The sequence below is a fragment of the Manacus candei genome, unplaced genomic scaffold (genome assembly GCF_025592945.1).
Source record: "Manacus candei isolate 608988 ecotype Guabito, Panama unplaced genomic scaffold, ASM2559294v1 h1tg000052l, whole genome shotgun sequence".
Classification (NCBI taxonomy): domain Eukaryota; kingdom Metazoa; phylum Chordata; class Aves; order Passeriformes; family Pipridae; genus Manacus; species Manacus candei.
The window spans coordinates 4,680,919-4,705,846 of record NW_026138100.1 but is presented as its reverse complement, the minus strand read 5'-3'; the positions used below and the strand labels follow the sequence as shown (position 1 = coordinate 4,705,846).

The 24,928-nt window shown below is 38.4% G+C and overlaps 1 protein-coding gene across 1 annotated transcript in view; it reads left to right on the top strand.

Moving 5' to 3' along the window:
• The first annotated feature begins 2,357 nt into the window (after positions 1–2,357).
• Positions 2,358–24,928, top strand: part of ESR1 (estrogen receptor 1) — a 153,992-nt gene continuing 131,421 nt past the window's right edge. The window contains 1 exon segment of the mRNA XM_051801657.1: positions 2,358–3,220. Coding sequence (XP_051657617.1) covers positions 3,196–3,220 — 25 coding nt within the window. The 5' untranslated portion in view covers positions 2,358–3,195.

The following is a 24,928-nucleotide window of genomic DNA, read 5'->3' as shown; positions in this document are numbered from 1 at the left end:
TATTAGTGTTTGTTCCAAATATACTTACAGTAGAAATTTGATAAACTAATAAATACATATTGGACAGTATTTGAAAAAATAAGTGGAGTATTGAAATGCAATATTTATCAAATTGCTCATTTGATGAATGCCGATTTAAGAAATTGGCTACTAAGTATTGATTTAGGGTTAAGGTTATGGAACTGGTGAAGGGTCCAAAGCACAAGTCTTGTGAGGAGTGGCTGAGGGAGCTAGGAGTGTTTAATCTGGAGAAAAGGAGACTGAGGGGGGACCTTATCACTACCTACAACTTCCTGAAAGGAGGGTGTAGAGAGGTGGGAGTCAGTGTGTTCTCCCTAGTAACAAGTGACAAGATGAGAAATGGCCTTCAGCTGTACCAGGGGAGGTTCAGGTTGAATATTAGGACAAATTTCTTCACCAAAAGGGTTGTCAAACACTGGAACAGGCTGCCCAGGGAAGTGGTTGAGTCCCCATTCCTGGAGGTATTTAAAAGATGTGTAGGTGTGGCACTGAGGAACATGTTTTAGTGTTGGACTTGGCAGTGCGGGTTTAATAGTTGGAGTTGATGATTGTTAAGATATTTTTCAATGTAAACAACTTTATTATTACATACATATAAGTGTTAGGAAAATTGGGGGAAACAGGCATGTGGAATAATATGGATGCCCTGGTTACAGCTGTATAAACAGCTGTTCTACTGTGTTCCAAGTATTCCTCACTCTGTATTAAGCTCCAGCATACATTGACATGCTCTCTATTTTCACCATACATTGACATGCTCTCTATTTTCACCCAAGGCTTTGAACTCTGTCTGGTGGATGATGTACTTCCTCCCTACTATGCTTTTATCCCACAAAGGTGCATTTATTTCCCTAATTTGGCATTCCTTTAGGCATTTAGTTCACTATCTTTGCCTAGGTTTGTTTTCCATAGGATTACATTCTCAGCCCATTGATTTACCTATGGTGGAATATTGTAGCATAGCCTCCACCCTATGTGTTTTGCAGCTTTCATAATTCCAAAATGATAAATAAAATAGGGGAAAACAGGACACAAAGCGTATAAAATAAGCTGTGTGTTTGGCCACAGGGATGATTTGCAGTATGTTTGGGATGTACAGTGAGAACACTCTGAGAAAGACGTTAGCACTTACCTAGAACTTCTCTGAAATATAGTAAAGCATGCTATTGTTACATTTAAAATTGACCCAAGAGATGATTTTTCATACAGATTTTTAAAATCAATGGACAGGATGTAGCTGAAGACGATTTTCTGCAGTAATTTTTTAAGAGCTATGATAGAATTGTTGACACATTGACACATTGTTGTGTGTATTTATTTTGGTGTCCCAGTATGTCTCGTACTGACATCAATGGCAAGCTTCCATCCACTTCAAGTTTGCCACACTACCTGCAAAGTGGCACAATTTAAGTTGTGTAATGCTTTTCCTAAGACCACAGTGATGAAAGTCATGTATCTGGTAGAATACTTGGAAGCATGTACACAGTAATATGTACTATGCATTTCAAAAAGTATTTTTTCAGGAAAACCCCCAACAAGTATTTCAGATTTAGTAGTTTTAAAAAGGTTTTCTTTCTATTTAAAGAACCAATGGCAACAGCTCTGGTGTATTCTTCTATACTACTACTACTTTGAGTCAATGTTCAAGTTTCACCACTGTTAATAAGAATGGGCAAGATACAAAGGGTCTTTTTATGCTATCATGTTTATGTGGACTTATCCAAACTGAATTTTTCACAGTGCAGTATATCCTGCAGAATAAAACAGATAATTTTTTTTTAATGTCAAAGTATCTGTCTTGATTGAAGATATTCTCTAATGGTGTATATATTTTGATACAGTTGTACATTTCTTTTTGGGAAAACTAATCTGAGATTGTTCTGTTGATAAAAATTACCTTTGGATTTTTTTCCCCCTTTCAACTAAAGGAGAATAAGTTGGTTTCTTGACTCATATTCATATTATTTTAATTTTTCTTGTGGAGTGGGAGCCTGCTATGTAGGATTTTGCATTGGAGTCTCTACTCCTGTGTTTATCCAGAAGTCCTTGTGAGCCATTTGCATTGAAAGGGTGGGATTTTGAATATTTTTACCTTATGACTGCAAGGTGAGGGTGATTGCATTTAAGGATTATAACAAGAAATTGTTTCCTGTCCTTGTCCTGTTAAAATATGCAGCATATTTCTCTTTTCCTTGGTCACAGTTTCTCTACTGATGTTTGCATTTTTCGGTAAACTCTCTTTCTACAATAACTGTCCTGACATTCACTAGAAACAGGAAAATGCTTGAAATTTTATAGAACATAAAATGGTAATAATCTAATTTCCAATGAACCAGTAAATGGTGAAAAAATTAACTGTTACAAAAAGTAACATGTATCTCCTGTAATCCTAAAAACGAGATTTTACTGGAACCTCTTTTCTATAAGCTTTACAAAACAGGAAGAACTGCTCTTCTAAGAGGGATAACTAAACAGAAACCTTAAAATCAGACTATATTTTATTGTCAAACAGAACTTGCATTTGGTCACTAACTCATCTGTTCAGCTTTTCCTTCAGATTCTTTACACTTCTCTCTTTTTATAACTGCAGTTTTATGGTGCATGTTTTACAAAGTATGCAACCATATTTTTTACTTATGATAAAATTGAAAGCAATCTTCAAAATATGTTTACAGCTTGCCCAATTATCTTAAGAGCATATGCTTTTAAAAAAATTGCTTCCTCTCTACAAACAAACTACTAGAAACCTTAGCCTGAAAATGAAAGTGGTTCCAATGGTGGGAGTTTATTTTTAAACTGCGTTAGATTTATTTTTAAATTTCATAGATCTTATATTCTTTTAAGGTCTGGTAATTTATTGAGATTTACTAGAGCAGTTAACAGGTTTAGTTATGTACAGACATGGGCTGAGATTTATGGCAGAGAACACTTCCCATGTATTGAAAGGGTAGCTGATGCCGGATTGCAAAGTTCAAGGCATTATCCATTTTTCAGCACAGCCTAGGTTCCCATCTAAGTTTATCACCTTTTGCTCCGAAGGGTGTGTTATTGTGCCTGCAATATGTCTTTTCTGGTAAATGTGTTTCTGGTTCAGCTTCCTTGCTCCCAAGACTTTTCTATTTTGGTTCCCGGTGTCATGTGATCCCCCTGGCCAGTGAGAGCCCCGCAGAGGGAATGGCAACAGCCTGCTGGGAGCAATGTAAGTCAGAAAAAACCTCTTGGTTTTTGCAGTTTCTGTCCCTCACACTCAATTTTAAATGCTGCTTTTACCCTGAACCTTTGCTGGGCACACCTAGGAATACCTGTGGAAATGCTTAGAAGTTAGGTGTTTTGGTTTGGATTTATTTTTTCCTCTTTCAAATGTTACTTTCTTACTATGTTCCCTTTTTCCTGTGTCCTGCAGTGTCGTTAAGAAGCCTAAAAAAGTGACAGAAAACAGACCAAAGGCATTGCAAGTGTTGATTAAAGTATGTTTTAAGGTGAATATTTCAGGTGTAGTAGTACTTTATTTAACATGTGCTATAGACAGTGCCAAAAATCCTGTGCTGCCGTTGAGAAAGAATGATATGACCCCCTCCTCCTCCCCCAGCTCCTTAGTCAAAAGTGATCATTTAGGTAGAAGGAAAATAGTAAACAAGATTATCTGCACTCACAAGCTGATGCTTTTACCAATTGACTGAGACATAATGGGGAAAGGACTTCTTTCAATTAAAGGGCAGTCATGTACCGAAGGCAGTGTATCATTTTTCTGGTATGAATGAAGGGAAATACTGTATTTTGATCTCAGCTGGTGCTGAGCAATACTTAGAGCATATGATGTTGAAATAATGTATTTAGTGAGATTTATAATTGTATTGTAGGGGTGCTTCCTGGTACAAAGTAAGAGTCTTATCTATTTTTTAACACAGGCTCAGAACTCAGTTGTTAAAATTTACCTGGTAATTACTACTGAGTAATGGTTTTGTCTAATTTAACTATATATTTTTTTAATTGGATAAAAATGATTTTTCAGAAATCATTTTCCCCCATAGTAGGAAATAGGTATGTTTTACTTAATTTCTGTTTAATTGTGGGGGTTTGGCTTTTGTTTTTATTTTATTTGTTTTTATTTTTCATTCTTATAAACTACGTGTGCTTCCTTTGGAGTCTCATTTTACATTTTGGAGTTATCTTTTAAGTATTTCTAAGCTTATTTTAAATTTGTGTCCTTAAGTGATATGCCTTGGAAAAAAGGTGTAATGAAATAAGCTGGAATCTTCTGATTTCCTTTCATGACCTATAACCTGGACCCCATATCACATCACTTTAAGGTGCCGAGGCCATTACTGCACATTTCTTTATTTTCTTTGTGTTGCTGATCTATATCCTAATGACCAGGCATTAAATGAAGGACTGTTGGAAATCTTTCTTCTCTTTCCCCCCTGCCCCACATTACTTTTGAACAGAGAAGTTTTACTTAATGGTTACCAAAGGGCATGTTAGGTGTTTGGCACAGTTCCTCCCATCAGCACTGGTGCTGAAAAAGAGAAGTCCCAAATTCTGTGTTTGTTGAATTGCTGCAGTGTCAGAAGCGCAACAGAATCTATGTGTAAATATCTGACTCAGAAACAGAAAACAATTAGAAAAAGCAATCCTTGTGCAAACTGGATGAAACTTATGAGCCAGTCTTTCAGAACTTTTGTTTAAAGGTTTGCGTGGTTGGTTTTGATGATAAAGTGAAGCAAGTGCAAAACTGAAGGTTGTTTATACTGATTTAAAAAAAAAGAAGTTTGTTCATTAGATTATAATCCCATTACTAACCCAGTGTGGCCTATTTGCCTTTGCTTCATGAGTTTACACAGTACTGTTGCACACATAATGGGAATTTTGAGACTGCATCTCAGAGCTGGATTCCCTGTTGCTTCCCACAACTTAATGCTTGGACTTGTGAACACAAGTCTCCAGCTTAAGAATTGTGCCAATTTCTGTAGTAACCAGAGAATTGCACTTGGTAAAATACAATGACTAAAATTAGAGGATCTGTTTTATCACTTCTGTCTCTTCTTTGCATGGTTGTATGGTTTTGTTTTGTTTTGTCTACTGGCTTATTTGCTTCATTCATGCTCATCTGTCATCTTTGTTTCTGAAAAAGAACATAACATAATAAAAAGAGGGAATACATTCAGTAAAAAGCTTTACTGTGAGGACAGTCAACCAGTGGTGCAGGTTTCCAGAGAGGTTGTGGAGTGTCCGTTGTCGGAGATTTTCAGAACTCAACTGGACACAGCTATGACTCTGAGTAACCTGCTGTGGGTGACCCTGCTTGAGCAGAGGATTGTACTAGATGATGGGGGCCCTGAGGTCTTTCCCAGCCACAGCAATCCTGTTAGTCTCTGAGAGTTTCCCCGCCACCATTTGGAGTGGTAGACAGCACCGCTACTTTAGGGGGAAATTGGAAGTCATGTGTAGACTTTAATCTTAGACTTCCACTCTTGTATTTTAGACCTTGTCATTTTGCTGCCTCAGTTCAGTTATTAACCATTTGTTTGGAGCGATGGCCGTGCTTGTCTTGCTGGCATTGCCTAATACATGCCACCTGAAATGTCACCTCCGAGCAAGCGATAGTGGGCTGTGTGTAGGACTTCTTTCACCTCTTTCTCTCAGCTACTCGAAGTTACTTCTGGCAGCAGTCTCTAATCCCATGTCTTTTTTCTGCTGCTTCCTGAGGCACCACAGTGTAGCACAGTGGTAGGGGGAGACACTGGGGGAAAGAGAATGAGAAAATTAAGAATAACATTAATGGAAGTACTGTGGGAGAAGTGTAAGTAGAAAGTGACGAGACAGAGCCAATGTGGACTGAGTTTCTGCACGTCTTGCTGCTCTACTTGAATCTCACTGTGGAATCTCCAGAAGCTGAGGAAGCAGTGCAGGAGCTTGCACAGGCCATGCCAGAGTTTATGGAAGGAAGGAAGAAGTAAACCCCCTGGGAGCAAACTTGAGAGGCTACAGAAAAGCATTAAGCCCCAGTCTCATACACAGTATGTGGAGTTGTACTCTTGAGGCCTGATGAGTGGTAAGGAAACATGAGATCATTTAGTAGGAAATGAAAGTACAAAAGTAGTGAAAAGAGAAAATAGAATTTTAAAATTTTTATATATATATATATATATATAACAGCATAAAATGCACAGGAAAAGTGTAGAGTTTTCATTTAATATCTTTCACACTATCATATGGATATAATTTTAAATAAAAATGGCAAAAGCTAATAACTTAACTTGTGTTTCAAAAAGATTATTTAAAATCTTTTTCTTCCATAATGGTATAGGTGATGGTTTTGCTTAAATTTTGTTTATCTTTATGAGACTTGAACACTTGTCCTGAAAGTTATTGCCAACATAAAACTAAACAGGTGTGACCGTTAATAAATTCAGACTGGAGCTGGAAATGTAGATGGATTCAGTCTTCCAATAGAGGGGTAGGCTAGGACATGTCCCTATTTACAACAATCTCAGGGAGTTGGCTGCAGGAGTTGAAGGTTTGGTAGCAAGGACTCAGATGGCTTTTTCCATTTCTGGCTCAATAGTGTAATTGGAATTTAGACACAGTATCTTTTCCTGAACAAGACAATTACTTACTGCAGACAAAAAACCAGAATATTGTCAGTTCACCACTGAAGTACGGTCTAAAATCTAAATGATAAAACTTGCATATTTTTTAAAGTGTAAGTAATATTTGATCTTGAAAATATTTTTTGTGGCATTTTTCTATATTTTTATTAATGTGCAGATAGAAACAATAGTTTTAGTGCAAAGTTCTATAGGTACTAAAAATATAATTTGTGTTTGGTTATTTTAAGAAATGGAATAGTTAAAGGAGAATAATCTGCAATGAAACAAGGCTGGAATTATGTAGATACGTTTCAAATATTTTGTTTTTAAGAGTCTAATTACAATTCTATATAGAACTACTAGTTTTGTATCTATTCAGTTCTAAATAGCTTTCGCTGACAGTTTTTATGGCTTTCAATAGCACAGCAGTTACGGGTTAGATTTGCTAAATTAGCTTGGGGACTGTTGTAACTGTCTATTCAGTCCTTATATCGTCTATGGCAGCTAAACATAAACACCATAAAGCCAAAATTGGTCAGATCAGAATTTTTTCAAAGCACTTGGTTTGAAATCCAAACAAACAGAAAACTAAATCTTCCTTAGATTTTATTTGTTCTCTGGAGCTTGGTGGGTAACTTAAGTGTAACTGCCTATAGTTTTGCCTCCTGTATTCTTCAAGTGGAGATAAACTGGTTCTGCTTTCACAAATAAGGTCATTGAGATTTTGTTTTGCAGTTATACAGTGGGACGCATTTCATAGCTGGGTCTCATTTTATTGGCATCCCCAATTTTGAGGTGATGGACCTGAATGGTATTTGTGGGTTCATGTTGCTATATTGTTATAAATCAACAACCTGCTTATTCATTCCAAAATACCATTAATCTCAGACTGTGCTGAGGCTGGTAGGCAAATCTATCCACAACTGTTGCCAAGCTGTATCCCCACTATCCCAAGAAATCATTCAATTTCTGCTTGTATTATCTTCTCTGTCTTTATCTGGAGGGTGCTTTCTGTACAGGCATTGATATCTTGCTTGGACACCTTCGGATATGAAAGCAACCCTGAACTCTTAATTTCATGTGCTCATTAGAAGGCCGATGGCACAAGAGAAAGAAGTGACACTGTCCCAGCCAGTCTGATTGTTCTGTCAACCTACACTTATTGTAATTTAAACTGGGCACATATCTCGTGGGTTTGTTTCTTGTCCTAATTTGTCATATGTGTTGCAATATCCACTTGAGCAGTTGCTTTGCAACAAACATGACCGCCTTCTGATGATGTTTCTGTATATGTTGGTGTACTGGTGCCATGACCCATTGGTAGGGGTGCAGTGTTTGTTGTAAATTCTCACAAGGCTGAACAATGACCAGTTGGGGGAGTGGGTTGGCTCAGTTGGTTAGAGCATGGTGCTAATCATGCCAAGGTTGTGGGTTCAATCTCCATACAGGCCATTCACTTAAGAGTTGGGCTTGATGATCTTTGTGGGTCCCTTCCAACTCAGAGCATTCTGTGAATATCTGTGAAGATGCCAGACCACGAGTCAGGAAACTCTTGTGCCAGAGTTAGTTGCCTTAACTCTGGCAACCAGCCCGCTGTTTAGACAGTTGGCTAACAAACCCTTGAATTCTTTCTAAAAAATGGTGGCTAACAAGCTCTTGGATTTTGTACAGTACATGGCAGTAAGTTCTCATTCCACAACAAACTTCTCAAGGGTGCTGGTTCACAAGCCACGAAACACTTCCACAAGCTCCCCACTCCCACGATCTACTTCAGTAGGTAGAGTACAGTGTGAAAACCATGCTTTGCCCAGGCAAAGCAAGGGAGGAGAAAAATAGACAGAAAAGGGAGAGAGAGAACAAAGAATATCATCAGTCCTTAGATTCCCTGTTGGTCTGCTGTGTGAATGGTCCGGACCTGGGGTAAACAATGAGAATGAAAGATAAAGAGAGAAAAAAGAGAGCAAGGGGGCCCAATGTGCTTTCCTTTATACCTAACCTCATGCAGCCTCTTAAGTAAACTAGATTTTTCCCACCATTTTGGTCACACATGCACAGCCAGCCCTTTGAACCCTTTCCAGAAAGTGTGTTGAGGAGGGAGATGGGACTGGTGAGCAGGAAGTTGGCCCTCTCCTGCTATCACATCTTTCCTGTCCTGACAGAATGTTGGAGATAAGACATGCTAATGCCTGGTTGCTCATACATATACATGCACAGACTAAAGCTGGAGGGCATTGGAAAATGAAATTAAATCAGATCTTGTCATATGAATCGAGTGAGCTCATGATTATTTCATTAAAAGCTAATTTTTTATTTGATAGTCTTTCTCGTAATAAAGTGTTTACTTGTGGTGGGTCTGGCTGAGCCAGAACTTATTTCCCCATGGCAACCCTCACAATGCCGTGCTCTGCATTGGTAGCTAGAGGAGTGTTGATAACACACCTATGTTTTGGCTACTGCTGAGCACAGCACTGTAACATTCATTTTTCAATCGAGGGCGAGATCCTGAGAGGGGACACAAGTAGGCCAGCTGACCCACACTGACCAAGGGGATATTCCATACCATACGACATCAACCCAGATATGAAAGCTGAGGCAAGGAGCAGGACTGGAGGCACTCATTATCTCTGGTGGCTGCCTGCTGACCACCATTGTGTGTGCTGGAGCCCTGCCTCTCAGGGAAGTGGCCGACCATCGCTGCTTATGGAAAGTAGAGATTTAACTGCGAGCTTCTGCTTTGTGCACATGGATGCTGCTTTTGTTTTCTTTTTGCATAAATATAAACTGCCTTATCGCAACCCACATTTTGTGGTGTTTTCTTTTCCCACCTTACTCTCTCCCTTGTGAGAGAGTGCCCTCTGGGAAGGGCACTGCTGGGAGAGCGGCTGGGTGGGCACCAGGCGTTCAGCCAAGGTGAACCCACCACATTACTCATGCTCACTGGCACAGTTTTGTATGCACAGTGTCCATCACAAACAATGGAAAAATAAATTTAGAGAAAAAGGAAGGTTGACACATATGTAGCAGAAGATTACTTCCATAGTTCCTTTTGCACTTTTGACAAAAACCTGTCTTTTAAAAAAATATTGATTTGTTTTCTTCCTTTATTTCTTTTCTCTTGAAACCTAGCAACGTGAAGGACGTACTTGTAGAAATGCCTTTAAAAATGAAACAGAAAAATCCAGAGAAAACTGAGTCAAGAGAGACTCAAGAAACTTCATGAATTAGATGTTGAGTCAATTATGATATTTTTTCTCTTTTAAACAAGCAATAGACAAAAGCAACTAATTTTTTCCCCCTTCAGGGATTACACTAAGGTTAGTAAGACAAACTGTTTGGCAAATTTGATCTTTGATAACTTAAAGGATTGAAAACCAGACAAAACATTGTACATCTCATTATGTTCAAGGTAAAATTTTTGTGCTGGGTAAATGTATATGTTATGAATTGAGCCCATATCAGATGTGCTGGTGTTAGCCAACCTTCCAACCCAACCTGCTACCAATGTAAAATAGTGTGTCTTCTGATTCTGCTAAATACTGGGTTTGTTTAAGTCCTCCCCTTTGGATATCAGGAGTGGGGTAGGACCATGCCTGTTATGCATTGATCTCCTGGCATGGTCTTCCTGGTGGATTTCCAGACATTGGCGTCCATCCCTGTAAATGTCTGTGGTGGGACAGTGAGGACCTGTTGTTCTAGTTGGCATATAATGCCAGACACATAGCTTGAGAGTGCCCAAAGAACCAGTCTTATGTTCAGAGCCTAACATCCCTGTGGGGAGTCAGTTTGTGTTTGGCACACTTTTGGAGCAGGGATTTCAGTTTACCCCAAAAGGAATTTGGTTTTCGTACATCCCAGCTGCTCTGCAAACCAGGCCAATAAAACCTCAGTACTGCTGTGTACAAAGCCGATAACATAGATACAGATTATTTTTATTAATCAATTTCCTTCCCTGGTCTGGCTCACTAACCAGTCACTAATTTGTCTCAGCACTGTATCTGCTCTGACAAGAGAAATAACTTTCTAAAGGCTGGACTTTCAGGCTTGAGAGCCACGTCTGCTGTTATAGAAACATAATCAGAGGGAAAAACACATTTTGGATATAAGTGGAATGTTCTTTCTCTCAAGAAAACCCCTTTCAATCTAAATATGTCTCTAGTGATTGAAGTCTAGTGTGTGTGACTTCAGGACTTCTTGCACACAAAGCAGTTCACCTCTCTTGATCTAAAGAGAAGCAGAAACATTTTGAATTAAGCAGAAACTTATTTCTGCATAGATAATGCATCAGGACTTGCTTCTGCAAAGACACAACCCATAGTGTATCTGATTCATTCTGGTAAGTTTTTGCAATAGTCTCATTTGTTGAATCCAGTCTAGGTTGGATGGCTAACCCAGTACTGAGCTGTCATAGCAACCAGATCATGTAATTTGTTCACGGTGCTTATCCACATTTATCTCAAAGCCCAGTTAGGCTGTTTTTCCTCTCATGAACAGGCTGATCTAGAGCTTCACTGCTCTGTCAGATGAGAAGCTTGTAATTTCCATAGTAAATTTATTTGCAGTGCTAACTTTCTTTCTTTGTCTTAAATAGCTTTTAGGTCTTGATGTTTATGCCTAAGGTATTTATAAGGACTATTCAGCTTTCCTCTCATATTTGTGGGGGTTTTTTTTGTTTGTTTGTTTTGGGGTTTTTTTTGGTCTAAGTGAGTCAAAATTTTAGCCATAATTTGTTTAATATACTCTTCAATCTTCAAATCTTTATTGAGTCCCAGCTGCTATTTCTTCCCATCCTTTATATTGTGAAATCCTTTTCCAACTCATCATGGTTGGCCCTCACCCTTAGTACCCTAACATAAAAAAAAACCAAACCCTTGCAAGTTACTTCTCAAACCTTTTTTTTTTTTTTTGGCTTGGCTTATTGCATTTTTACATTCAGTCTGTCAGAGTTATATTTTGTCTTTTATTGTGCTCATTAAAGCAGCAACTTGAGATTTTTTTTGAAGATCTGCTTCAAATAATAACTTACATTTTTGCCAGGAGCCAGTAAAGTATGCTTAAAATTTTTTCAATTACCTTTCATACTCTCTAGGCAAATGTTTGCTCTCAATTGATTTTAATTCTTGTTGCTTTCATACCTGTGAAACTGCCCCTTTAAAATGAGAAATCATATATATATATATATATATGATTTGAACTTCAAACATTTACAACTTGTTGCAGTCAAATTGTTAATCAGTTGCATCTCCATGATTGTAAACTTTTTTTGTTAAATTATTATCTCTTCTTTTATCAAATTATGTGTAATTTCCCTAAGTTGGTTCTAGCACATTTTGATTTTAGAAATTACTTTGTATGATTTTTAAGGTATCCACAGATTCTTTAACACTGAAAACCCAGAAGAAAGCACCCTATGAAAAGGATGGCTCACATCCTGTGTTTAGTTTCACTGTAGTCTTCTGCCAAACTCTTTTCTTCTTTCTTTGGATATTATTGCTCTTTGATTTTTTACTTTTCTTTCCTTGATTGTAAATTTCTGTCTTTCAACATATATCACTAACTTTATTTCTAGTGTGCTTCATATATTTAGTAACATACTTGAAATTAAGAACATAAGAGCTTTTCTGGATTTAGGCCCTAGTTTCTGCTGCTTTCTTTTTTTATGACCACTTTTATCTTGAGTTTTGCTTTCTTATCACTCATTCTTCTTTTTATATTGTTTCCTTACCTTGTCTACACATCCCACATCTCTCATGCAGTTTCCTTTTTTGGCTTCTCTTCTTCCCAGTCCTCATTTTTCAGTCTTTTGCATTTCTCCCCACAGTTTATGGCTCTGGAGAATGACTCACATTACGAAAGCTACAGTTCTTGACACCGTATTCATTTACAGTGTCATATTAGTATTAAAACAGCCTACCTTGAGAAAGTATTTGTTCTGTTGAAGAGATATGTACCACTAGAATCATTAGGAATGCAGTCACTAACACCTTTTTTTTTCTTATTTCTCTTATAACTTCTGAATTATAATATTGGAATTAAGAAAACTCTGTGGATACATTGATTGGTAAAGTTTTTGTAGCCTGTTCCTTTTACCTTCATGGAGCTGTTGACACTGGTATGTTAGAAAAAGCAGTCAGTGGGAACATAAAGAAATAGTACAGGTGAAATAAAGAGCTGATACAAAGTGCTTTCACTCTTCTGCATTGTCTGAGTTCATAGATGCTTGAAAAGTCATTGACACTCATGAGCATTAAGCCATGAATCTTATCCTGTCTGGTAAATGAGAACATTGACATTATTTCTTATTTGATGAAAGCTTATTTTGCTTCTGTTTTTCCTCACTCTTTCTTTTCTCCCCCATCCCTTCTTCCCTCCCATCCTCATAACAGAGCTGTTCTGTTCATCCTAAAATGACTGTCAAGTTGAAATAGCAAAATAACTCCTCTAAGTAGTTTTCTACCTTTGAAGGATATTACCCTGTTCTGGAAGTACTTAATTAAAATAAAATAGTAATAAAAGAACATGATTGTTTGGTTTCAGCAATCTTCACTATTGCTTGGTAAACAGAACAGGAAAGTTGATTTTCCATTCTGTTGATGGCATGTATTTGAAACAACAACTTTGTTATCTTAGTTGATCTAGACGTGTCAGCCTATGAGGTAGAGGAACCTCCCCTGTCTGTGTCATGTTTTGCTTTGTGTTTGGGTTGGTTTATAAGGCAATGTGAAGGCTAAAGAAGACACATGGGCCTCCTCCATCCTGGTGAAGGATTTCTTGCAGTCTGCTGGCAAATCCATCCTTTCTGCAGAATGTAACAAAGCAAATGCTTATGAAGAAAACTTGAAGTAATATTGCTTGTCTTGGAGCCTTCCTTGTCCTGAAAGCAGGGGGAAATGGAGGAAGAATTCACGACTGGCTGAGCTGAACTGCTCGCAGCTTTGCTATAAAGATGGTGTGGTACCTGCTCTGGCTTGGCTCAGGCTGGAAGGCAAATTCAGCTGTGCTGCTGTAAGGTGCAGTCCACAGGCTGCAGCACTGTTAGTTGTGTGTTTCCACACTATTTCCCTTCAACATAAAGTCTAAGTTACCACTCCATGAGTGGTTCAGGAGGAAACTCTTTGGTCCCTTTGAAGGATGGGCTTTCTACTGGCTGATAGTCCCTGCTCTTTTTCCTCTTGCTTGTTTCGTTCTCATTGACATCTGTTTTATTTTTTTGCTCTCTGTATCCTTTTGTCCAGGCTCTATGCTCATCACTGTCCCTCCATGTTCTCTGCACGTTCTCAGCTGGTGACAGTTCTGACCAAGACTGCATTGTCTGTCCTGTGTGGTAGCACCCTTCATGTGTGCTTCATGGATAGCCCTTGCTCCTCTCACTTAGAGGGTCTGCTGAAGTTAGAGATTGTTGGGAGGTCTCCACAGAACCTGCAGCTACCAGCTCCATCACATCCACAGCTCTTGTGAGTGGCAGGAAGGTTTGCACATATTGTCCTGAGCAGGGAGGAGAAGCATAGCCAGAACAGTGAAATCTTCAGATGTTGGAGAAGTTTCTATTTTCTCAGTGTTGAATAGTTTAGGAAACTTGGATTAATTTCATGGTTTTGGTTGCAAAATTGTTTTCAGATAGTACAAAAGTCAAAAGCATAATTCAGTACAATTTAAGAGCCTTCAATTTCTGCAGCTTATTCTCACTTCAAAGTAAGTCAAGAAGTGAAAGAAGTGAATCACAAAGCTGCAGTTTTTTTAATTACCTTTGAAGTAACTTGTTTTTTTCCTTTGGAGAACAACTGCTTCCTTTGAGTCTGAACAAGTACTGTGAAAAACTTATGCTTCATTCTATAATGAATATATTCGTGTATATATACGTGTGTTCATATTCAAGTGTTCTTCTCTGTAATGAAGATGCCATTAGCACAGAGCTAATGTCATTTATCAAGAAGTTAGTTTTGGAGAGAGACTACTTGGCTCTATCTTGGTTTAGGAATGGTACACCCCAAGTTAGTATTCCCACTGAGACTCTCCAAACCATGTGCCCCTGTGGAGGCATGGAGAGGGATGGAGAGGAGAATTGGAGGCACAAAAGCTGAAGATCATGGTTTGAGATAAGAACAAATTACTGGAAACAACAATGAGATAAGAAAAGGCACAATAATAGCAACAATACTAATGACAGAGGGTACAGGAAATGAATGATTCACAAGGAAATCCCCCAACAATATGCAGTACCCAGCTCCCTCTATCATTCTATGCTGACCATGAAAGGTAGGCCTTCCCCTCCCCAGAAAATGACATGAGGTGGTATAGAATAGCCTCTGGGTCCTAGCCATGCCCCTTCTTGACTACTACAAAAATTAAACCTGTCCTGGCTGGAACCAGGGCAGACTCTTACACCCATACTGTCCCCTCAACATCTTTCCTTTCAGACCTGAAACTTTATTTAGCTTTTGCTCTGAAAAGTATTGCTATATTCAAATTATCTTTGTTTCTCAAATTTGCATTCAGTGTAGATTTCTGTGTGTTTTACTCAGGTTATTAAAGGGTTGCCCTGGCACCTTTCAATAGAATTTTTCCTGCAAAAGCATATGAGTTTGGAAAACAGTAAAGATGGTTGAACTCATACACAGGAGCTTTTTTTGAGATTATTCTTCTATGGGTAGAGAAGAGGGTATCATCTTTTACCTGAATCACTTTTTAAAAATTCCATAATGGCTTGTTTAATGTAAAGATAGCTGGAGGCTGAATGTTTTGGTATACCTGAAGTATTTGTAAAATCTGACAAAAGAGACACATGCTTGCTTTATATATTTCTTCTAAGTGAGCCTGCTGCAACTGGAAAGTTGAAAATAACAAGAATACAAAAGTGAAAAAATGGAATAAGCATGTTTCACTATTGAGAGTAGAGAAAATATTTCATAGAATGTTTTGGATTGGAAGAGACCTTAAAAATTATCTAGTTCCAACCACCCTGATGTGGACAGGAACACCTGTCACTAGATGAGGTTAGTCAAAGCCCTATCCAACCTAGCTGAGAACACTGCCAGAGTTGGGGCATCCACAACTTCTGTTTTCAACAAGGGAACTTCTCTGTTTCAGTGAAGGCACAAAATAAAAACTGTTTTGTGAGGAAATTTCAAAGTGTTGCTCAAAGTTTGCAGAGGGCAAAACACTGTTAAAAAAGATGTTGGTCTAGGGTAATCTGGGCAATTTGGTCAGTTTAGTTTTGGCCACATGCAGGGTGATTGGTCCACATTGCACAAGTAGTGCAGTGGGACAGCAACAGGTCCAGTAAGCAAAGACAGCTGGTGCTGAGGAACCTCACCTACGCACTGTATGTGCTTTAGGGGATTTTGCTTTGGAAAAGCTATAGTCTGGTGCTGTGGATTAAACCAACCCTTAAGTTGTTGGAGAACTCCAGGAGAACATCTGACTTAGTATTAGCGAAAGGCAATCAGCCTTATAAATGGTTGTGGTTTATTAATTTCTGTATATGAATAATAGTTTCATAATAGAAATATCCTTGAGATATCAGATGAAAATACATTAAGGTCAAAAGCTTGGAAAAAAAGGTGAAAATATTTAAGAGGGCATAATTAGCCATTGGAAAAGATGTAATTCTCTAGTTAGCTTTCAAGGCAGAGATTACTATTAGAAAATCCGCTCGGATACCCCTCATTGTACTAGATTATAATTTATGGAAGTGAGCAGTGCATAGGAAGAAGATAGATTTTCTGACTGAAGCACAGGACTAGAAAGTGAATTTTCTTGGATCCTTTTCACATGCACAGGTTGTGCCTAGCTCTTGTTCTCTACTACTCATGCCCCACTGACCCCTCACTAATTCTGGCTCTGCTGACAACTGGGGAATTCCCAGGAGCCTTCCTCATTGTGATTTCTGACTTAGGCAGGGGTAGTGCTAGATGAGTGTGATATGCCATTAGTTAATGAATATTGACAAATTTCTTGACATTTTCATGCTGGTAGTGCTATAGTAACATGAAGCCTTGTTGTATGAGTATTACTGGGCACAGCTGTTCTGTTAATAGACACATCCTTGAATGTTTTAACATTATGTCTTCAGTTTACTGTTGTCTTTAAAAGGCTGTCTACCTTTTAAGAGATTTCTAGTTGTTTGCAAAACAGCTTTTGTGTCAGTCTTCTCAGATAGAAGCATCCTCTGCATACCTTGTGATTTTTTTTATTTCCAGCCATTTTTGCTTGTTTGTTCCCCCCCCCCTTCTCTTGCCTGTTTGTTTGGCTGGGTACCCTTAGCAACATCTTTTACTAATGGGGGGAAAAAAAAAAAAGCAATGCTTTCTGTAGTGTCACTGCGGATGAATCAGAAACAGAATTAACTTCTCAAAGCATTTTGATTTTTAGTTCCACTCTTCCTTCTATTATCCTGAATATTTAATAGTGTGTATTGGGGGGATCCACAGATTCCTTATTTGTTTTTTCCAATGTTGTTATCGCAACCTCGTGAGCAAAGTGGTGATTGTAGCTGTCTGGGCTACAGCAACTACAAGGTGATCAAGTTTAAAATCTGCGTTGACAGGAGGAAAAGTGCCATCAAAACCTCAAGTCTGGACATGAGGAGAGCAGACTTCAGGCTGCTCAGGGAATTTCCAAATGTTGGAAGTCAAGAAAACAAGGCAGAAGTCTGCTTAACTGAACAGGAATCTCCTCTTGGAAATAAGGCAAAAAAAGAAGATGTATGCGTGGTGGAACCTGCAGTCAAATGACATGAGAAGAATTCAGAGATGCTGTTTGCAGCTGTAGGGAGAAAATTCATGCAACCAAACCTCAGCTGGAGTTGAAGCTGCCAGAAATGTGGGGGACAATAGAAAGAATTTTTTCAAGTATATTGTTTACCTTGGGTAGTATAGAAATACCACTGACCTGTTACAGGATTAGGACGGTCACCTCACAAACAGGGACAGAGAGAAGGCAGAGGTGTTTAATGCTTTCTTTGCCTCTGTCTTCAATGCAGATGATGGACCACGGGGGTGTCACTGCCCTGAGCTGGAGGACCATTACTGTGAGAATGATCAGCTCCCAGTGAACCCTGAAATTGTGTGGGATCTGCTGCTCCAGCTGGATCCCTATGGGGCCTGATGGGATTCATCCCAGAATCCTCAAAGAGCTGCTGATGTCATCTCAAACCGTCTCTCAATGATTTTCAAGAGGTCTTGGGGATCCATAGAGGTTCCAGCTGACTGGAAGCTGGCGAATGCAGTCACAATTATCAAGAAGGGCAAGAAGGAGAACCCTGGAAACTACAGGCCTGTCAGTCTCACTTCAGTGCCTGGTAAAAAGTAATGGAGAAGATTGTTCCAGGAAGTATTTAAAAACACCTGAAAGACAACGCAGTCACTGGTCGCAGCCAGCAGAGCGTCATGAGAGGAAAGACCTGCTTATCAAACCTGATTTCCTTGATCACCTAGTTGATCAAGGGAAGTCTGTTGATGTAATCTTTTTGGATTTCAGTAAAGCTTTCACTACTGTCTTTCACAGGATCCTTCTGGACAAAATTTTTATCCACAGCTGGATAAACACATCATGTTGTAGGTAAGCAATGGGCTCATGGGTCAAGCACAGAAATCATAATGGGGTAATAGTGAATGAGGTAACATCAGGCTGCTGACCTGCCACTGGGGGGGTTCTGCAGGACTCAATCTTAGTCCCTGTGCTCTTCAACATCTTCAAAAGTGACTTGGACACAGGACTGGAAAGGATACTAAGCAAGTTTGCAGATGACACAGAACTAGGAGGAGCTCTTGACTCCCTTAAAGGCAGGGAGGCCCTGCAGAGAGACCTCAACAAATTAGAAGGCTGGGCAATCATCAACCACATGAAGTTCAACTTGGGGAAGTGCCGTATTCTGCAACCCTGGATTTTCCTACAGACTGGAGGAATGAAATGCTAGAAGGCAATGCCATGGAAAGGGGTCTGGGGATCCTGGTCGACAGCAAGCAGAATATGAGTCAGCAGTGCCCTGGCAGCCAGGAGGGCCAACCATGTCCTAGGGAGCATCAGGCAAACCATCAACAGCCAGTCGAGGGAGGGGATTGTCTTGCTCTGCTCTGCACTGGTGTGGCCTCACCTTGAATATTGTGTGCAGTTTGGGGCACCACAATATAAGAAAGATATCAGGCTATTAGAGAGTGTCCAAAGGAGGGCAACAAAGATGGTGGAGGGCCTTGGTGGGAAGCCATATGAGGAGTGACTGAGATCACTTGGTCTGTTCAGCCTGGACAAGAGGAGACTGAGGGGAAATCTCATTGCAGTCTACAACTTCCTTGTGAGGGGAAGAGGAGGAGCAGGCACTGATCTCTTCTTTGTGATGACCAGTGACAGGACCCAAGTAAAATGCCTCAACTTGTGTCAGGGGAGGTTTAGGCTGGATATGAGAAAAAGATTCTTCACCCAGAGGGTGGTTGGGCACTGGAACAGGCTCCCCAGGGAAGTGGTCACAGCACCAGGCCTGACAGAGTTCAAGAAACATTTGGCCAATATTCTAGGGCACATGGGGTGACTTTTGGGGATGGTCCTGTGCAGGGCTAAGGGTTGGACTTGAGAATCCTAATGGATCCCTTCCAACTCAACGTGTTCTGTGATTCTGTAATTAAGAAGTGGAAGAATAGTCAACTGTGCGTAGTAGGATCTCTGTCTCTGGAGGGTATTTTCCCCTACATTTTGTATGAGTGCATATTATGGACTTCAATCTCCAGAGAAGTCATTTTGCAGAGTTCTTCTGTAGAGACAAAAAGGGTGACACAGTGACAATTCTCATTATGTTCCGGAGGAATTCTCTGGAAGAATTACAGTCTCAATTTTTGCATCAGCTCCCTATATTCTGGAGGCCAGGGGGTGCTATAGGTATATTCATTATAATCTGTGTTGGTTTAGTGGTCAATATAGAGGGCTCATGAAACCTGATGTAAATTTTTATTTTGCTCTTCTGAATTCTGAGTGTTTTATTTCTGAAAGAAATTGTTTCAGTGATGGAAGGAGTGTGTACGTGTGCCTGCACTGATTTCTAGTATAATTTGTATGTATATGCATCTTAACTGAGTAAAGGAACGGATAAATGGGGCTCAGGCCTGAAAGTTTACCCTGGGAGATGATGAACCTTATACTGGTAATATGATTTCTTTTCCTAGGGGAAAGAACTTTCAGCATGCAGTGAAATGCGAGAGAAATATTATATTTCCCAGATAAAACCCACATTTAAAAATATGTGTAAATACGATATATGTATACATTTATGTGTGGTTTTATGTTGCTTTCACAGTGGTGAGATTTTGAAAAAATTATTTTCTTAAGTCTTTGGGGTTGGGGTTATTCTATAAACTTTGCTTTCCTTCCTCTTTATTTTTGAATTTTTTTTGTAGGAGAATAAGAAAAGATTTTTTTTGGTCATCGAACTTGATAATGGCACATATCACAACACTCTCTTAGAGTGTCAAACGCTGTCTGTTGGCACATGTTCAGCATGTTGCCTGGGAAACAATGTGTTTTCTCCATTGACATTAAAGTATTACCTCAGCTGTGAAACTGTATTTTAGTAAAACAAAAGCAAAATATGCATAGATACTTGATTACTTACTGCTAATTAGAAAGGTGCTTTTAATTACATTTTCAGTTATGTGTTTACCAGAAAAGTACTGAACTTCAGAGCAAAAATATGAAGACTGAAAAATTTGTTAGAACTGCTATTTAATTCTTAGTTCAGCTTTATTGTTTATGCGTAGTATAGGATAGAATTCTAACTACATGATTGCATGATATTTCTTATAAAATCTCTTTTTCTCGCATAAAATGCAAGAGACATAACTGATGAGCACCTATTCCATGTTTCATCATCATTGTGTAATATGTGGTAAGGTCTTTCTCTTAAATATTGCTATTAAAATATTATGGAAACTTAGTAAATTTATTTATTTTCTATAAGTATTTAGCTGATTTAATATAATTACTTCACAATCAATAAGGACAAGAGAGCAGTATTATTTCTATTTTAGAGATCGTGGGTGGGATAAAAATTAGATTAGTAGAAATTAGAGGCTTTTGGGACCTTATTTTTCTCAACACTTAGCATTGTAAAGCACTTTAAATATTCATATCTAATGCTGAGGCTTAAGTGTCAGTCTCAACTTCATCTCTGATTTACACAGGAAGTTAGAACTTAAAACTTACAACTGATTGTATTTAAACTAGGATTATGAAATAATTTGAGAGATATTATTCTTGAGATTTCAAAGCTGATATTTTTATCATCTGTCAAGTTGTAAACATTTTGATTATACATGCTGTGTAGATATCCATATAAATAATTTAATGTTGTGTGTGTTTACTGTATGTATATATAAGCATAAATATTTGATGTGTATATATATATATTTAAATTTAAAATGTATTTATTATATATATACATATATATATAGTGCCATATAATGGCAAAGACAGTATCTGTAAATTGTAAAGAAAAACGATGAGTGGTTAACTGCAGTCTGTCTTCCGTTGTATGCTAAGCTTTAGACCACATTTTGAAGGAAAGAGGGATTAAAAACTAGGTGGTAAAGAGAAAATGAGATAAAGTAAAACACTGATCTACCAAAAGTTGATTGGGCCACAATAATCATATTATTTCCTTGATAACAGGTTTTCCAGACTAAGAAAATCCAATTGGTTTGATCAACATTAGTTGAAGCATTTGGGAGGAAATCACAGGAAATGTATTAATTAAATTGGTGAAGATTAAAATTCCCCAAAGATTAAGGTCTGTAGTAACTGGACTGTACAGTTTACTATAAAACTGAATTGTAATGGTATAAACTGAAAGGCAGTGTACTTAGCAAGATATATTGTCAATTGTCTCTATAAAATGAGATTTCCCTGCCTGACAGCAAATAAAGAATACTTGAAGTCAGGTATACTTAGGTATGTTTGTGTATGTAGGCATACCTCAATATAGTAGTTGATAATTGGATGGTTGTGAATGGATACTTGCTGTAATCAAGACAATATGATGATCAGGTGCTTCAGTGGATGTTGCAAAGTACAAAAAAGAGATATACTGGAGTTGGTCCAGCAAAGGGCCACAAAGATGATTCAGGGACCGGGACATCGAAGACAGAAGGAGCTGTGTCTGTTGAGCCTGGAGAGAAGTCTGAGTACACATCTCATCAGTGTGTATAAGTACCTTGATGGGAGGCAGGTATATATAAATATTATGTAGACATAAAGAAGATGGAGCCAGACTCTTCTCAGTGGTGCCCAAGGACAAGAGGCAATGGTCACAAACTCAAACACAGGAAATTCAACTTAAACATAGGAAAAAACTTTTCTTCCTGTGAGAGTGGTCAAGCATTGGAACAGGCTGCCCAGAGAGGTTGTGGAGTCTCCACTTGTGGAGATATGAAAAATTTTGCTTGTCACAGGCCTAAGCGGGTTGGACTAATGAATCTCTCAAGGTCCCTTCTCCTCAGTAACTCTTAGAGTCTAGTGTATAGGGAAATATCTATGCAATTGTATAAGATTCTGTATTATATTTTCTATAATTCTTGTTTGGGTCACATGTGTGATAGAAAATTGGTTTGAACTAGCAGATGAGCAAAATATATAAACTGTGATTTGAAAAGAAGAGATTTGGAAGCAGTATTAGGGATATGACAATACTCTGAATCAAGGTCTGTAATCTTCAGGTAATGGATAGTGCTATTAAGTTAAAAGGCAGCGTTAGTAACTAAGCTGAAAGTCGATATGAATGTAGATGTTCTTAAAAGATGTGGAATGAGATTCAAGAATAATTTTCTTCTTGGATTGAGTTTTTAGCTGATAATAACAATCTAATTTGGCCAAAATTAAGTAGAATTTCATGGAGAAACTGAAGACCCTCCTGACATACAGCTCAAACTCTGCTAGATAATACAAAAGTATTTGAAATGGTCAATAAAAGGACAATGGATGTTTTAATGCAGGCAAAATGATGCACTTTTCTCAGTGTTGTCCTTGGGAACATTACAGATCATCCATGGAAAAATTCATCCTGTGTACAGCACAGTAAATCGGTGCAATAAATTTTAGCCCAAACTGTTGTAAGAAACTGAAAATATGAAAAGAGCTCTTGCACAACCTCAGTTACTGGCAGTGTCACTAGAATTTCTATAATGCAGTTCTATAATGTTTCTTAAATCAGTAATAATGTTTTGTTAGAGCCAGATGCATAACTGTATGAAATGGTAAGAATTACAGCATGTAACAGGATACAACTATTTCATGTGTATCACTACTGTTCAGAGCACTTGAGGAAAATAATAAGGTGTATTAGAAGGACTTTTAGTTATCTAAACATTTGTGCTTGATAGGATTTGCATAAACAGATATGAATTTGGAATGATTCTCTGCACATGATAGTATTTGCCTGTTAACATTCCAAGACAATGTGCTGAATTTTAACCAAGTGCTGTTGAAAAAAAAAAGGCACTTTTGTGCTCTTTCCCCTTTCCTGTTTTGTACTGAGACTGTGCGACATCTGGACAGACCTTAGCTATTTGCACATTATGAACAGCACAGCCTAATTAGGGCACACAGCAGTAATTGGAAGCCTGTGGAATAAGACACACTGAATACATGAAAGATGTGTTGTGGCTTCATTTTTCTACACATGTGCTGGAACCCCTGCTTCTCAAAAAGCTCAAAAACAGATGATGAGAATGCACTTTCCCTTCCTTTTAGCCCGACTATGTTGCTAGCAGGGAGAAAGGTAAGAATCATGAAAGCAGGAAAAGCAAATGCGTATGCTCCCTCTAATTTAGGAATTATGGAGGAGGAGCATAATGCTCCTCCTTAATTTAGGAATTTCCAGAGCCAGTGAACTTTAATGGCTTGATACACTAAGTTTTCTGTGTTTCCCTTAGAATCTAAGTGAACCTAGAACATCTGGAAAATACTTTAGCAATGAGTTCTCTGTCATAAGAAGAATTATCTCTTGTTGTTTTGAACGTGGTTGTTAGTGGTTTCGTTTGATGCCCTGTAGTTCTTGTACTGGTAAACAGTCAAAACCCACCCATTTTCTCCATGCCATTCATGATATGGTTGACTTCTGTCATATTCCCTCTATGGTGCCTGTTTTTCAGATCACAATCCCAGTTTACTTTATCCTTCACCCCTCATACAAAGGAAACATTCTGCATGTTCTCCAGACCTTTGGTCATCCTTGGTTATCTTAAACCTTTTGTGTCCTTCCATATACTACTTAGGAGGAAGGGACCAAAATTGCAACTGGTATTCCAGGTACAGAAAAAACATAAATTTGTGGTAGAGTTCTTTGTAGGGCATTTGCCAGTCATAATGTATGAAGTCAGATTTGAGAGTGCATCAGTCATTATAAATTAATTACTCCATTCTGGAGTTCCTTTAGATATTGTGGGTGAATATAATCTGATTCTGGCTATTTGTTTGTTTTCACTTTGTCAAATCTTTCTATAGTGTATTCTACACTCAGCTGCACTTCAGGTAGATCTTCTGAGTCGCTCACAAAGCAAATTTGTATTTCCTTTAAAAAGTCCCTAGTTACTTCCATGTACTTCTGCAAAGGACTGTTCTTGCTCTGCTTGCTGGTTTTTGTGCTCTGATTTTCAGATGGCCTTACAGACACCTTGATGGGCTTCTGCTCCTGATGTGTTTCAAGAAAAATGTGGTGTTAGTTTTGCTTCTTTAGTTGTTTCTCAGACACTTTTTCGACCTGCCTTATTGTGTGCTTGCACTTAATCTCCCAGAGCTCATCAGGCTTTCTGTTTTCTTCCTTTAGATACAGTTTCAGCCTTTGGAATTTTGTCTTCTTGTATCTAGTCTACTTCCTTTCCTTGCTGACTTCCCACTGCCTTTTCTCAAAACTTTCCTTAAGTGGCTCTGTTCCTGTGATGGTGTCCTCAAGAAGGCACTTCTAAGGATTTAATTATCTCAGCTGCTCCTGTGGACTTTTAATCTGACTTTATTTTTATGTCCTTTTGGGGCTGAGGACATTGTGGTGGGTATTTAGAGTTTCATACCTCTGCAGAGATGATGTATCTGGGCATGCTATGGTTTCAGTCCTAGGTGGACTGTTTCACTGTGCAAGATTTTTGAATTAAGTCTTTTACATCTTTTATCTTGGATTACCTAACTATTTGCTCAATGAAAAAATAATAAATGGTGTGATTTATTTGCTCATTGTATTATAGCCTGATACATTTTCTATACCTACATAGAGATAGCTAAAAGCTGACATTATTAACACATTTTCTGCATGTGTTGCCTCATGTCCCTAAGCATATCAGAAACTA